Source organism: Delphinapterus leucas, chromosome 16 (assembly GCF_059928025.1).
Source record: "Delphinapterus leucas isolate spDelLeu-1000000601 "Yukka" chromosome 16, BTC_Dleu_Yukka2, whole genome shotgun sequence".
NCBI lineage: Eukaryota > Metazoa > Chordata > Mammalia > Artiodactyla > Monodontidae > Delphinapterus > Delphinapterus leucas.
This window is the reverse complement of record NC_143144.1, coordinates 33,555,508-33,570,232: the sequence shown is the minus strand read 5'-3', so window position 1 is coordinate 33,570,232 and position 14,725 is coordinate 33,555,508. Positions and strand designations below refer to the sequence as shown.

The following is a 14,725-nucleotide window of genomic DNA, read 5'->3' as shown; positions in this document are numbered from 1 at the left end:
AAGATGGCTTGAACCTGGCCCTGCCTCCAATAGGGTGAGGGCTCCTGTAGGTGGCGAGCGTGCAGAGACAGCAGATCAGCAATGACCGGGGCTCTGACGGGCTTGCTGGAACTGTCCCAGAGCGTACCCCAGCCCACAGCGGGCCCCTTCTCCAGCCTGTCTTGCTCCAGTGCTGGAACCAGCTTGGACCTGACCCTCAGGGCTTCTGCACCAGCACCTGGGGCCCTGACCATGCCCCCAGTAGGGACTGATGGCCACTGAGCAGAGGAGACACCCCTGCTCACAGCTGGCTCCAGCTCTAGCCCCTCCATCTCGAGCCCTACCCCCCACCGAGGCGGTAGCTGCCAGCACACCCTGAGGGAAGATGTGACCCACGCTCACTTCCACTAGAGCCACTGGGCACACGCAAACTGCTTAGGAGCACTCTCACACAAGGACACACCTTCAAGACGGGGGTAGGTTACTAACTTTCACCTAATTTTATAGAGACGGTTAAACAGAATGAGAAGACAGAGGAATTTGTTTCAAACAAAATAACAAGAAAAAAAATGCTGGAGAAACAGAGAGATTTACCAGATAAAGAGTTCAAAGCATTAGTAATAAGAATGCTAACTAAACTAGGGAAAAGAATAGATGAACACAGTGGGAATTTTAACAGAAAATATAAAAAAGAACCAGTCAGAGAAGAATACAATAACTGAAATGAAAAACAGAAGGAATTACCAGCAAACTAGGTGATACAGCAGACTAGGCGATACAGAAGAATGCATAAACAATCTGGAAGATAGAATAATGGAAGTCAACCAATAAGAACGAGAAAAAAAAGTTTTTTAAAGGAGGATTGTTTAAGGGGGCCTTAGGGACAACATCAAGTGTACTAACGTTCACAGTATGGGAGTCCCAGAAGGAGAAGAGAGTGAAAGGGGTAGAAAATGTATTTGATGAAATTATGGCTGAAAATTTCCCAGAGCTGAGGAAGGAAACATTTCCAGGTACAGAAAGCACAGAGGGTCTCAAACAAGATGAACCCAAACAGACCCACACCAAGGTATATCAAGATAATTAAAATGGCGAAAGTTAAAGAGAATTTTAAGGGCAGCAAGAGAAAAAAAAAAAAAAAGATTCACATACAAGGGAACCCTCATCAGCCAATTTTTCTGCAGAAACTTCACAGGCCAGAAGGGAGCTCTTACAACTCAATATAAAAAAAAAACCCAAACAACCCAATAAAAAAAATGGACAAGACCTGAGTAGACATTTTTCCAAAGAACACATACAGGTGGCCAACATTCACATGAAAAGATGCTCAACATCACTAAGCATCAGGAGATGAAAATCACAACCACAATGAGATATCACCTTGAACCTGTCATAATGGCTATGATCAAAAAGAGAATAAATAAGGAGTTCCTTGGTAGTCCAGTGGTTAGGACTCGGTGCTTTCACTGCCATGGCCCGGGTTCAACCCCTGGTCCGGGAACTAAGATCTCACAAGCTGCGCGGCATGACTGAAAAAAAAAAAAAATCCACGGAGAGAGAGAATAAGTAATAAATGTTGGTGAAGATGTGGAGAAAAGGGAACCCTAGTACATATACCATTTGTGGGAATGTACATTGGTATAGCCACTGTGGAAAACAGTATGGAGGTTCCTCAAAAAATTAAAAATAGAATTACCATATGATTCAGCAATTCCACTCCTGGGTACTTATCTGAAGAAAACAAAAACACGAATTCAAAAAGATATATGCATCCTAATATTCATAACTGCATTACTTACAGCAGCTAAGATAAGGGGCAAACTAAGTGTCCATCAACAGAGGAATGGAAAAGAAGATGTGGTACGTATTTATGATGGAATATTATTCAGCCATAAAAAAGAATGGAGTTTTGCCATTTGCAACAACATGAATGGACCTGGAGAGTATTATGCTTAGTGAAATAAATCAAACAGAGAAAGACAAATACTGTATGTTGTCACTGATATTTGAAATCTAAAAAGCAAAACTAATGAATATAACAAAAAGGAAACAGACTTACAGATACAGAGAATAAACTAGCGGTTACCATAATAGAGAGAGAAGCGGGGAGGGGCAAGATAGGGGCGGAATTAAGAAGTAAAGCACTATCTTTAATATAAATTGGTGACAAGGGAATATTGTACAGCACAGGGAATACAGCCAATATTTTATAAGAACTTTAAATGGAGTATAGTCTATAAAAATATTGAATCATTGTTGTATACCTGAAGCTAATATAATGTTACAGATCAACTATAGTTTAATTTAAAAAAAAAACAAACAGAGCTTCTAGACTTGGGTCACACATCTGATGGTCCAGATGGAGCACTTATCAGGGAGCACATGCTACCCGAGCCCTGGGCCCTTGTTTTTCTCCCCCCACTTTTTCCCTCCATGGCTGCCAGGCGTTCCCTGCCCCTCCTCTTCCTCCACGCTGCCCAGTGAATCCACATGTGGAGTTCATGGTGGGAGGATGTTCTCTTCCACCCCTTCCTCCAGGAAGCCCAGGCGGGGCCCTGAGCTGGCTTCTCACCAAGGGGTCTTTGTCCTCCCCGTCGTCCTCCCTCAGGGGCTGGGTCTTCCCTGAACACGCTCATCCAGAACGTGCAAATGAGTTACCTCCTAGCTTCATGACCAAATCCCAAATCACCCCAAGGCCCACTATAATAGCTCACCTTTGTCCAAATGTAATTTTGAATTATCTGTATTTGTTTTTAGTTTAAAGAACTCTTTTTACATAAGTTTTTTACTTTTTCTCAGATTGTATCTCAATAGTATTATAAACAAACTTCTGGATAGTATTTAGTAAGTAGTGGGTTGGGTTTTTTTGTTTTTTTTTTTTGCGGCACGCGGGCCTCTCACTGTTGTGGCCTCTCCCGTCGCGGAGCACAGGCTCTGGACGCGCAGGCTCAGCGGCCATGGCTCACGGGCCCAGCCGCTCCGCGGCATGTGGGATCTTCCCAGACCGGGGTACGAACCTGCGTCCCCTGCATCGGCAGGCGGACTCTCAACCACTGTGCCACCAGGGAAGCCCAGTAGTGGGTTTTTTAATGATTCTCTTCATATTTTAATTTCTAGAAAATATAACGGGTTAAATTTAAGTTGATGACACAATTCACTATTTCTTTAACAACTATTCTCTGGGAGGAGTTCAACCACCAGAGACATTTGAGATATCAGAACACCTTCTCTCTGCCGATGCTTCTGTGTTGCTGGGTAATAAGAGAACAGTGGGGATGATGTCATGGTCTCTGTAGTTGATTAAAGAATGGCTGTGCTGTGCTGATTGTGTGGGGAGCAGGTGTGTGGAATGAGGGGCCCAGGGGGCTCCTGGTGTTCTGGGCCCAGTAGAGCTGCTGCCCTCTGGTTGTCAGGGCCCCTGGCCAGGGCTGGACTGAGCTCAGTTACTCAGGGCTGCAGAAGGTGGGTACAGGCTGGGATTCTCAGCTCTGTTCCACCTCTCCAGGGCATCTGGGTCTTTTCAGCTAGAGCAAAGAGCCTGCTCCAGTGGCACCACCGGCTGTGCAGTGCACCTGCTGAGGGCCTTGGGGGCAGCCTGTACCAAGCTCTGGGCCAGCAGCCTTGGGGCTGAAGGCTGGGGTATAAGTTGCTGAGCTCAGTCTAGCTGAGCCAGGATCAAGCATGTCCAGGGATGGATGTGGATTCTAGGCAAAGAGCAAGGCTCGAGCTTCTGGGGGATACAGTAAGCCGTCCAGGCACCTGAGGCTTGGATGAGGTCCACCTTGCCAGAGTGACAGTCCAGGAGGAGCCCATCCAGGGCCTGAGCCATGGCTGTGGGCAAAGAATGCACTGGATCTTCAGGGAAGCCATGCCTAAGATGCTGTGGGATCAGATGGAAAGACGTTTAAACCAGGCTCTAGAACCTGCAGGCTGTGCACTTCTAGTAAGTTATGGGAACCTCACTGAGACTCAGTTTCCTTCTCTGCTATAAGGGGGTAAAGATGGGCCCTGTCTTCCAGTGAGCCTGGGAGGGATATGGTAGATGTAAATGTACCTAGCAGGTGCTCAGGAATGGACACTGGTTTATATCAGCCTTCTCTGGGGCACAGCACTGAGTCAGCCTCTGTGGACAAACAGGGATGGGACGATTAGCAAGAAGAGCCCTGACAAAGGGAGGCCCACAAGGGTGAAGACTCTGTATCAGACTAGGTCAGGAGGAGGCAGGGAATAATCCTCATGGATACAACCAGGGGAGTCAGGGGAGTCAGAGGATTAAGTCAGGGCCTATCACAGCACCTGATACAAAGTAGCCCCCCGTGAAGGTGGAATCAATGAACATGGAGGGTGATGTGTGATGTTTGTCTGCACATCCTCTCCTTTGACTGCAGTTTTTCATACAGCCACCAGAGGGCAGAGCTGACCCATACATTCCTCGTGGGATCGAGGCCAGACTCCCTCTTGTGAGTTCTATTGGGGATGATAAGCCTCAGAACTCAGGGACCACCATTCCTCTCTGTAGGTACGGAAGCCATTCACAGCCCCTGAGAGGTCAGAACCCTTTTCTCAACATTCCATCTCTCTGGAACAAAAAAGTCCAGTTGAGGCAAATGTTCCTGTGTCAGTCTGATCAGATTTCTCAGGGTTTTGGTGTGCCTGTGCCCCTTCTCATCCCAGAGAGTACCCTCTTCTTTCTCCTTCGTTAGGGGTGTACTGTTCTGGGGGTGGGGAAGGATTATGCACATGAGAGATTGACCCTCAGGTTCTTCAGGAAACCAGGCGGGACTGACCCTCAGGTTCTTCAGGAAACCAGGCGGGACACAGATGCCGTCCAACATTTGTGTCTGCTCTCAAGTGGAACTTAGAAGGGAATGGGAATTCCCGATCAAGGACACTGAAGCCCCGGGCCCAGGAGCCATCCCCCACCCTGCAGCGAGCCAGGCCTCAGGGGCACAGCTGGGAACCGCGGGCTTCCTGAGTGAGGATTCTCCCCAGGGTCATAAGAGTCTGAGGCACAGGCAGCAGCATTTGTGGCGCTGTGTCCTACCACTCCCTGGCCTTTTGTGACATGTACCAGCCTGGGTCTCCTTCCCCCCGTGGGCCCCTCTATTCCTCTCATGTGTCTTTCCCAATCTGGCTAACTCTCCTTGGTTCTCTGGGGTGGACCTCAAGCTGTGTGCAACCGCTCTCTGCTGGTCTCTCAGTTCCCTCTGCATTCGCAGGGTGTGCTTGCGTCCTTGTGGGTCTCTGTGATTAGTCACCTGCTCCCTTCCCTGGTTCATGTTTATCCGAGACACTCATCCTCAGGTTACCCTTCCACACTTCACAGGCAGAGGCTCTTTCTCCTCCAGCTTCAGTATCCCTGTTGCTCCTCGGACCAGGCTGGATGCTGGGTCAGGATCTCATGCAGATTCCGTGTTTGTCCTATGGATGTCTGCAGGGCTGTGTACACACAAGCCACGGCAGTGGGCACAGCCCCAGGACAGTACCGCTGGGTTGCTGGGACAAGGCTTTGTGGTGGAAGCAGATGTGGCTGGTGGCCAGTGGCCCTGCAGTGGTCACCTGCCATAGTTGCACTCCTGAAGGCCCTGCCTCTCTGAATGTCCCTGCAGGCCTGGCTCCTGACCTGGGGCAGTGTGGGGTCCATGGCCCAGCATGTGCCCTCTGGTCTTGAGTTGGGGCACAGCCGTGTAGCTTAGGAGAGTCCCAGCTCTGGCACATGGTGGGGCTGTGCTCGCTTTGCAGAGGGCTGAGTTCCTCTGGCTCGGGTCATATATGAAGCACAGATTCAGTTTTTTATATTTATACTCACAGTCATAATTTTTATATTAACACCATCTCCCAGTAAACCAAGATGTGTTTGGTTGAAGCTGTTTTAAATACATGTTGACTGGAAGCTGGAGTCTTTATTTGTTCCTAGTCAGTTTCTCCTGGGTCAGTGAGTAACAACTCCAGCACCCACCCAACACATCCTCTGCCTCAAGGGGCCTGGAAAGCAGCAACCACACACCAGGGGGTAGTTTCGGAAGAAGACCCTAGAGTTAGGAGTGATGCAGATGCCAGGGAAGCCCTGCCTGCCCCCGCAGAGGGCGGGCATTGGACGGGTGCCTGAGGAGCTGGTCCCTTCACCTCTACAGATGTGGGACACTCCAGCAAGGATCAGACTTTCCCCACACCAGTCACCCTGCCAGGAGCTCTACCTGAACTGTCATCTTTTATCATCTCTTCAGCCCAATGAGGTGGAGCAGCCTGTGGTCTGGCTGCCCTTCAGGATGCCCTGAGGGAGCAGGGTGGGCGGTGCTGAGACCTCCTTCTCAGCCCCATTCTTGAGCCACTTTTAAGCTGAAAGCTCCGGAGAATGCCCTGTCTTCTTGAACATTCAGGTCTTTTAGAAAATGAAACCCAGACCATAGCCAGTCTTAGGCCCACAACTTGGCCTGAGGGGACATCGCTCCGACATCCCAGATCACTGGGACAAGCATTGCAGGCCTAAATGCCGAGAGGCTTTGGTCCCTTCTGAAATGTTTTCAAAAGTCTAGAATGAATGTGTTGAGGTATTGTTGCTGTAATCTGAGGTTAATTAAATATAGGAGGACTCACAGAAGGGCACTGCTCATGAGAGAGTAGAACACATCCAGGCTGTAGGACCAGGAAGAAGGAGCCTCTTTAGAGAGCTCTGTGGACACTCCCACAGCTGACGCCATGGTGTTCCGGGGCCTGGCTCCTGGGTGAGCCAGGAGGGGGCCAAGGCTGTCACGGGAGGGTCATGTGGGTGTCAGGATGTGGGCTCAGGTGTCCTCTGAGGACAGTGGAGGCCCTGGATGAATGTAGTGAATGTGGGGGAGGAATGGGGAGATCCATGATGGGAAGAGTCCCTTCAGTTCCAGTGAAAACACGAGGCTGGGATCAGACCAGAAGCTGGTTGTTCCGTGAAGCAGGGCGAAAAGAATCCCATGTTGTCCTGAGCCTGGAATTCCTCCCAGGGGAACAGCTGTGACTGCGTAGAGCACATGCTAATGTACCTGTTTGATTCTGAAGACCAGGGCCTCCTTGATCCTGTGATGCACTGGAGTTAAACTAAAGTGTTGTCCATGAAGAAGCTTGCAGGCCATTGAAAGTTCTCTCCTGTCACAGTGTAGGTGGCAGACGGTTTCTCTAGCTCCCTCAGGCTGCGATCCAGGTGCAGCCCATCCTGCATCTTTCCTGGGGAGAACCCCAGCCTGCTTGCTGCTAACCCCTCCCTGCCCCTGCTGTCTGCCTGTCCTGTCCCGTCCCACCGGCTGCTCTCAGCTTTGTCTCCACCAGGCAGCCTCATGTAAACAACCACCAGGGCCTGAGCCCTGGCTGGTGTCTCCTCTGGGCTTTGCACGTGTGGTTTGCAAGGCATCTGGGGCCCACTGCCCCAGAGAAAGGGACACTTAGACTCTGTGAGAAGCCTGTGCACTTGGTCAACATCCCTGCTTTGATGGACACTCATCCCCAGGAAGGCTGGTTGGGAGCTGCAGCCACACTTGGTCCCTTCCTTTGCTCTGTCCTGCTGTGTCTTACCTTGCTGTCCTCCCTCCCAATGTAGCCATGGAAACTCCTCGGGAGAGTCATTCTAGTCCGGGTGGAGGCAGGGATAAAGCAAATCCTGGGCTTTCTCACCCCCGGCTCCTGGATGTTCCCTGCTGCTTCAGGAGAGCTGGGGTTTGTTTTAAATACCAGCCCCATTTGTAACCCATACACTCCACACTTCAGCCCCTGCTCAATAGCCACACAGAGGTCAGGAAGACTTTTCATCTGTATCTGAGCCAAAAATCAGCAACTTTGACAATGTGGGCCCAGACTAAACCCATAAGATGACAGCAAGCCAAAGGAGGTCTCTCCTGCCTCACCCAGAGCCTCTGCTTGATGGTACCTGCAGGTAGGTTTGCCAGATAAAATATAAGATGCCCAACGACACCTGAACTTCAGATAAACAATGAATAATTTTTTAGTATAAGTACGTCCCAAATGTTGCATACTTACAGTAAAAAATTATTTGTTCCCTTGTGCACTGTTGGTGGGATTATAAACTGGTAAATGGGTCTAGCCACTATGGGTAACAGTATGGAGGTCCCTCAAAAATTTAAAAACAGAACTACTATATGATCCAGCCGTCCCAGTTTTGGGTATATATCCAAAGGAAATGAAAACAGGTTTTCAAGGAGATATCTTCACTCCCATGTTTATTGCAGCATTATTCACAAGGATGGAAACAACCTAAGTGTCCATTGATACATGAATGGATAAAGAAGATGTGGTGTATACATAGTGGTATATACATACAACGGAATATTATTCACCCACGAAAAAAGGAAATCCTGTCATTTGCAGCAACGTGGATAGTCCTTGAGGACATTATGCTAAGTGAGATAAGTCAGACAGAGAAAGACAAATATTGTATGACATCCACCCTTTTTTGTGTGTGGCAGAAAAGGCAGTCAGAACACTCCAGACAAGAGAAGAATCATGCTCAGAGGAAGAGCGACATGGAAAGCACCCCTCAGTTCCGTGAACTTGGAGCATCCTCTTAGAAGCTGGAGAAGGAGAGTGGTGGAACACAGGATGAAGAAGGAGGTAAGGCCAGGTAAATAATTAATTAGTCATTTTATTAGAATTTTTATGACATACTTTAATATATTGGCATTAAGCCAAGTGAGTGACTTAAGTTAAACAGGTGACTTAAAAGATTAAATAAAATACCCCGTGATACTCTTTCATGTTTTTAAATAAAAATAATATCTGAACCAGTGTTCATTTCTTGATTTTGATGGTTATATTGGAAAACATCTTCATATGAAATATAAACTAATATACTAGGGTGATGAAGTATCATGTTTGCAACCTACTCTCATAGGTTCAGAAAAAAATTTGTAGTGCACTTGCATCTTTCTTGTAGGTTTGTTATTACTTCAAAATAATAATTTAAAAGAACCCCAGAAAACCATGGCTCAGGAAGTTATATAACCTGACCTAGGCCACAGGGATAACAAGTGGCAGCTCCAAAGTGCAACTCAGGTGTGTCTGACTCCTTAGTTCACACCCTTCCCCACCAGCCATGGCCCGGACCTCCAGGCTGCCTCCCCCCAGACCCTTTAAAATCTGCCCAAGAGGACCCCTGCTCCCATTCCTTCACCTGCAGAACCGCATTCCCTCCAGGCCGAGTTGTGGTCCTTAAGCTGGAGCTGCTCTCCAGTTGCCCCAACCCTGCGCTGGCCCTGGCTCCCCATCCTGTGCCTGACAGAGCCGCAGGGCACGTGACAGGCGGCAGCAGGGCAGCTGAAAGCACTCAGGGCTCCAGCGAGGCTCTGACGGGCTCCCTGCTCCTGGGAAAGGGATTCCATTAGCTGAGCTCCCACTCTCCCTGAGGATCTCAAGATTTTTCAGACCACTCACAGGTAAGCGTGGCGACTTCTTCCTGTCTCTGTTCCCCATCGTTACCATCCCTACGTTAGAGATTCCCTCCTCATCAAGTGGCTTGAAGAGGGAATCTTATCAATTAAGGCTTCACGTGTCATTCCACTACTTAAAGAAATCACCACTGCAGGTCATCAGACATCACCAAGGCCAAGACAGAAACTGCTGTCCCCCTGTGACCTTCCAGCCCCCGCCCTGCTTCCCCACCTCTGAGCCTGCCGGGGCGGAAGGATGGGGGGAACCCGCCAAGGGTTCACCTGTACCTGTGAACCATGCTCCATCAACTCAGCTGCAGGCCCCATAAGCAAGAGCTGGGGCCACGCCCCATGACAGACAGCTTGTTCCAGCTCACCCTGACCACCCTTTGGCTTCAGACGTGACCTCTGCACACTCTGGAGCCCTATGGACACTTCCAAGAGCCAAAGAGGCTCTGGAGCTGGAATGGCCCCAGGAGGAAGCCCTGTATGTCACTGACCTGCCTCTTTGCTCCCCTGGGAAAAGAGTCCAGCCCTGGTATGTTCTCTCCAGCTGGTGGGCTTTTGGGGGATCGTGATTCTGGGGCTGTGAACGTGTCACTAGCCAGGACCGGGAGGCCAAGGCCCAGGAGGGAGAGGGCTCCCTTTGCCACGTGCCTCCATCGGTTCCCGTATAAGTGCTCTCGTTCTTCACTGCTTTGGGGAAACTGGGTGGAGGGAGAGTAGGTGGCCTCCGGTCCATGGGAATTTTCCCTTCTTACCGATCTGGAGTTTCTCTTTAGTGGGTTTCCTAAGTGGCCCTCCAGCTTGAGTGCCCTGTGGGGAAATGTACTGGGTGAACAAGATGGCAGCTTCCTGCCTGGCTGTCCTGGAGTAGAGGCCCTTGTGGCAGGCCCCTCTCTGGGGTGGAGAGGAAGCCTGGTAGCCTACATCATAAATGTTGCTGTCCACCTCGCCACCTGGAGGCAGATCTGGAGGCAGAGAGCCACATAGGCTCTGTTCGTGTGGGTGAGTTTAGCCCCATCCCCTGGGTCTTTCCCAGGGTTGCAGCAGCATGAAGCAGCCCAGCAGCCACAGGCTTCACTATGGGTCAGGCAGGGAAGGAGGGGCCCTCCCTGGGTACCACTGGGACTTGTTCCACAGAACCCTAACTATGGGTACAGGAAGATGGGCTTGTGAATATCCTCATACTTCACTGTGAGCCTGGGCCGGGCCCATTGGCCCCAGGGATTCAGCAGGGCCTGCAGGGTGGAGGCAGGGGGAGAAACAGCCTGCCAAAGAGAAAGCATCCCGAGAAAGCAGGGAGGAGGGGACTCCCTATCACTGACCACCGTGGGGTGGCCAAGACCTGGGCCCTGGTCATCTCTGCTCATCCTCAGGATCATGATCCCTTAGAACTCAAAAGGAGGGTAGCTGAGAGGATGAGGGACAGATGGAGCTAGTGGATGTTGACCACATCCTTCCCCCCAACAGCCTGGGAGGGACAGGCCAGGATTGCCTCCAGGACAGAAGTTTCAGCTGAAGCCAAGAGAGGTGAAGTGAGTTCCCCATGGTCACACAGCGAGGAACAGAGACTCCATTAGAACCCAGGTCCTCTGACTCTCCAGAGCTCTTTACAACTCCTCACCTGCCCAGGTACCACTCCACCTCCAGCCAGAGGGATGGGGCATGAGACCATGCTAGGTACCAGATGATGCTGGGAGTTTCCAAGGATAGTATGGGTCTTTCCAGAGCTCCTGTCTGTACCTGCCCTGGCCCTCAGGCTCCATCATGTGCCTGAATCTTGACAAAGCACGGCAAGGGGAGACCTTGGCAAATGCTTCGGGTGGGCCACAGCCTTTCCCTTCTACAGAAGGAGCCGCTGGAGCAGGCACCATGCTGCTGTGCTCTTTGACCCTCACCCTCATCTGGATGGTGGTTTCTGGCCTTGAGTGCGACATGAAGGAAGTTTGTCTAGGAAGCCGTGGCGTCCCTGGTACTCCTGGATCCCATGGCCTGCCAGGAAGAGATGGGAGAGATGGCATCAAAGGAGACCCTGGACCTCCAGGTACTGAGTGGGAGCTGAGGGACAGTGACCTGTTTTCAGGGGGACTTGCTGTCCAGGGTTCTGGGCTGGGTTCAAGGGTCAGCTGGATGGTGGGAGTTTCCGGGGACCCTTAGACTGGAGCAGCCCTGGAGGGTCTACACTCAAGGTGCCCGTGGAGTGACAGGTGAGTCAGCCTGGCTGATAATGGAGGTCCAGTCCTGTCAGCCCCAACCCACTGTGGATGATAGATAGCATACATCCTTGTCCCCCTCTCTCTGCAGGCCCCATGGGCCCCCCTGGAGGAATGCCAGGCCCCCCTGGGCGTGATGGGATGATTGGAGCCCCTGGCTTCACTGGAGAGCGTGGAGAAAAGGGAGAGCCTGGTGAGAGGGGTCCTCCAGGTGAGCAGGATGTGGCCAGTGGACAGAAGGAACTGGACACCGTGCCCATGTGGTCAGTTACTTGAGGGATGAAGGGGAGCAGACAAAACCACGGAAGTCCCCAAAGGGTATATGTTTCAACCTAGATAAGAGAATATGAGGTTGAGAAATCAGAGGGGTCTGGGTCGTGGGCCACAGCGCAGGGACTGGTGGGTATTGGAAGTGTTCCACGCATCACAACAGCTGATGGGGAGACATAGGGCGTCAGGTGTGGGAAATGGGACAGCACTGCGAGGAGGGGAGGCACTTCCTAGTGCTGAGGCATAGGGGAATTCTGAGGGCGCAGGGGGTTATGTGGACCAAGGACCAGACATGATATCACTGGGAACCCCGCATGTCCAGGGCACCTCTGGAGCTCTGAGCAGTAATCAAGGTCCATCAGGAGAGTCAGAGAGAACCACATTTGCTCTTGTGGTTGGAAGGTGGGGAAGGGAGCCCTGCCCAGAAACTAGAAAACCCTACAGAAGTGGACAGACAGAGCCATGAAAGGATGTGGCAGGAAAGAAGAGCAGAGAGGGGGCTGAGCAAGTGCGAGGCTGCATTAAAGGACAAGTGTGTAGGGAGTAGGAAACACACTCCAACCTCGGGGACCCTTATGACCTGGGGCCTGGGCAGCGGCTCTAGACAAGTGAAGGGCAGAATGGCAGGCTTGCAGCTGGCCTCGCACCTGCTTGGCACAAGTGAGGGTTTTTGTTGGCCTGCCCCTCTTCTTGTTGGGGATCTCTCTACAGGGCTTCCAGCTTATCTAGACGAGGAGCTCCAGAGCACACTCCTTGAGATCAGCCATCAAATCCTGAAGACGATGCGTGGTAAGGGGATCCCTTGGGGCCTTAGAGGGTAGGGGGTTCCCATAAGTTCTCCTCGTCCTCAGCATCAGACTCCAGAATCTAGAGACTTGACAAACAAGTGTGGACATGGAGGTCCTTGTTCAGATGTTCTTGAACGGCTCAGAGGAGACCGAGGTAGATATGGATTATCTCCCTATGTCCTGGGGAAGCAATGTTCCTGGCTATACTGCTTTCTATTGAATCCCAGGAAATTGCACAGCTTCAGGCACATAATAGACGGTCAATAAGTAATTGTTAAATGGGTGAATGGATAATTAAATGATGGGAGCATGGAGGGGAATCCAGAAAGACTAGGATTGGAAGAGGGAGGGAAGAAGGAGAGAGAGGAAGAGGTGAAGAGATTGCCAAGCGCATAAAGGCAGAGAGCATAAAGGGAAGGAAAAGGACTTGGAAACAAAGAGGCCTGTGGCCTGACCCGGATTCCTCTGCTGTCAGTCCTCAGTCTGCAGGGGTCCATGCTGGCAGTGGGAGAGAAGGTCTTCTCCACCAATGGGCAGTCGGTCAATTTTGATGCCATTAGAGAGTTGTGTGCCAGAGCAGGTGGACGCATTGCTGCCCCAAGGAGTCTAGAGGAGAATGAGGCCATTGCAAGCATCGTGAAAAAGCACAGTACTTATGCTTACCTGGGCCTGGCTGAGGGTCCCACTGCTGGAGACTTCCACTACCTGGATGGAACCCCTGCGAGTTACACTAACTGGTACCCAGGGGAGCCCGGGGGGCGGGGCAAAGAGAAGTGTGTGGAGATGTACACAGATGGCCAGTGGAATGACAAGAACTGCCTGCAGTCCCGACTGGCCATCTGTGAGTTTTGAGCAGGCACCAAGGCCACAGGATGGAGAGGGTCCTGCCTTGCCTTTCAGCCCACGTCCTGGGGAATCCACCTGGTCTATGAGGTGCTGTAACACCTTTGTAGCTATAAGAGTCGGAGGTATCTTAGCCACGGCACTCCCCGGTGGGCCCTGACTCCTCGCCCTTGATTACTAATCAGTGTGACTCCCCCCCGGAGCCCCCTCTCAGCTTTGCGCTCTAGACAGCCACTCTAACTCTGCCCTTTGGCAAGAGAGGGAGGCTTCTTTCTTCCTCTTCTTGTCCAACTCCTTCATTTATAGATGGCAACAGTGAAGTCCTGGGATGGAGGTTCCCTCCAAAAGCACACACAGGGTGCCTGCTTCCTGGCCCCTCTACTCTTTCTTTGCAGCCCACTGCCCGCCCAGCCTTATCAAGATTTAGCAGTGCTGCGCAAGCGTAATGATAGATGGGTGGACTTCTGGGAAATTCCAAATGTGTGGAGCTAAGGATACATTCGGGATTATCTGGCAGCCTGAGGTCTGTGGGGCACATCTGCTCAGGCTCTCCATGAGGTCAGAGGGCCGGGTGGTGCCCCAGCATGGTGGAGGCCAACCCATCCCTAGTGATTGGCATGTATTATCCACTCCCTTGACTCTTGGGGTACCAACTCAACTCCCTGACCTAAAAGCAGCCAGCCTATGCCTCTAGGGAAGATCTCACCCCCACCTCAGACATTACCCAAGTAACTTCCTGCTGAGGAACACATCCCCACCACTTCAGACCTCAGTGAGGTGTTTATTGAGCATATACTATATACCAAGCACCTTGACAAGCACTTCTAAGACATCTTATAAACTATGATTTAATCTTCACACAGTGCCATGGAATGAGCATTATTTTCCCCATTTTTTATACAAGAACACTGAAACTTAAGTTAAATGTTTTGAGTTTTGTTACACGGAGCAAGTGACAGAGGCTGTTTTCAAACCCATCTACCTGAACCTGAAGCTTATGCTCATCACCACCCCATCCTCTCACTGAACAGAGATGATTCAAGTGCAATAAATCATGAATATGTTAACATGAGTTTCCATTGCTTTGGTTTCAAGAAATATTTCTGTGATTTTAGAAATCAAGTTAACTCTGGCTCTGAGGCCCCACTTATCTGAAAAGTGGAAAGTTCAATCTCAGGTTAAGCTTTCTTTGTTGGGTGGAAGGGGCAACCTGCTC

The 14,725-nt window shown here is 50.8% G+C and overlaps 1 protein-coding gene across 1 annotated transcript; it reads left to right on the top strand.

Moving 5' to 3' along the window:
- The first annotated feature begins 10,984 nt into the window (after nt 1-10,984).
- LOC111183594 (pulmonary surfactant-associated protein A) lies at nt 10,985-14,725 on the top strand. Its single transcript, XM_022591046.3, has 4 exons — nt 10,985-11,439; nt 11,700-11,819; nt 12,590-12,667; nt 13,142-14,725. Exons 1-4 carry the CDS (start codon nt 11,163-11,165, stop codon nt 13,516-13,518), a joined length of 852 nt encoding a protein of 283 aa, XP_022446754.1. The 5' UTR covers nt 10,985-11,162; the 3' UTR covers nt 13,519-14,725.

Excerpts from the sequence above, each read along its gene's own strand:
- LOC111183594 (XM_022591046.3), top strand. The coding sequence starts at position 11,163 with ATGTGCCTGAATCTTGACAAAGCACGGCAAGGGGAGACCTTGGCAAAT. Across the intron at positions 11,820-12,589 it reads TGGTGAGAGGGGTCCTCCAG|GGCTTCCAGCTTATCTAGAC; the intron begins GTGAGCAGGATG and ends ATCTCTCTACAG. Across the intron at positions 12,668-13,141 it reads AATCCTGAAGACGATGCGTG|TCCTCAGTCTGCAGGGGTCC; the intron begins GTAAGGGGATCC and ends CTCTGCTGTCAG.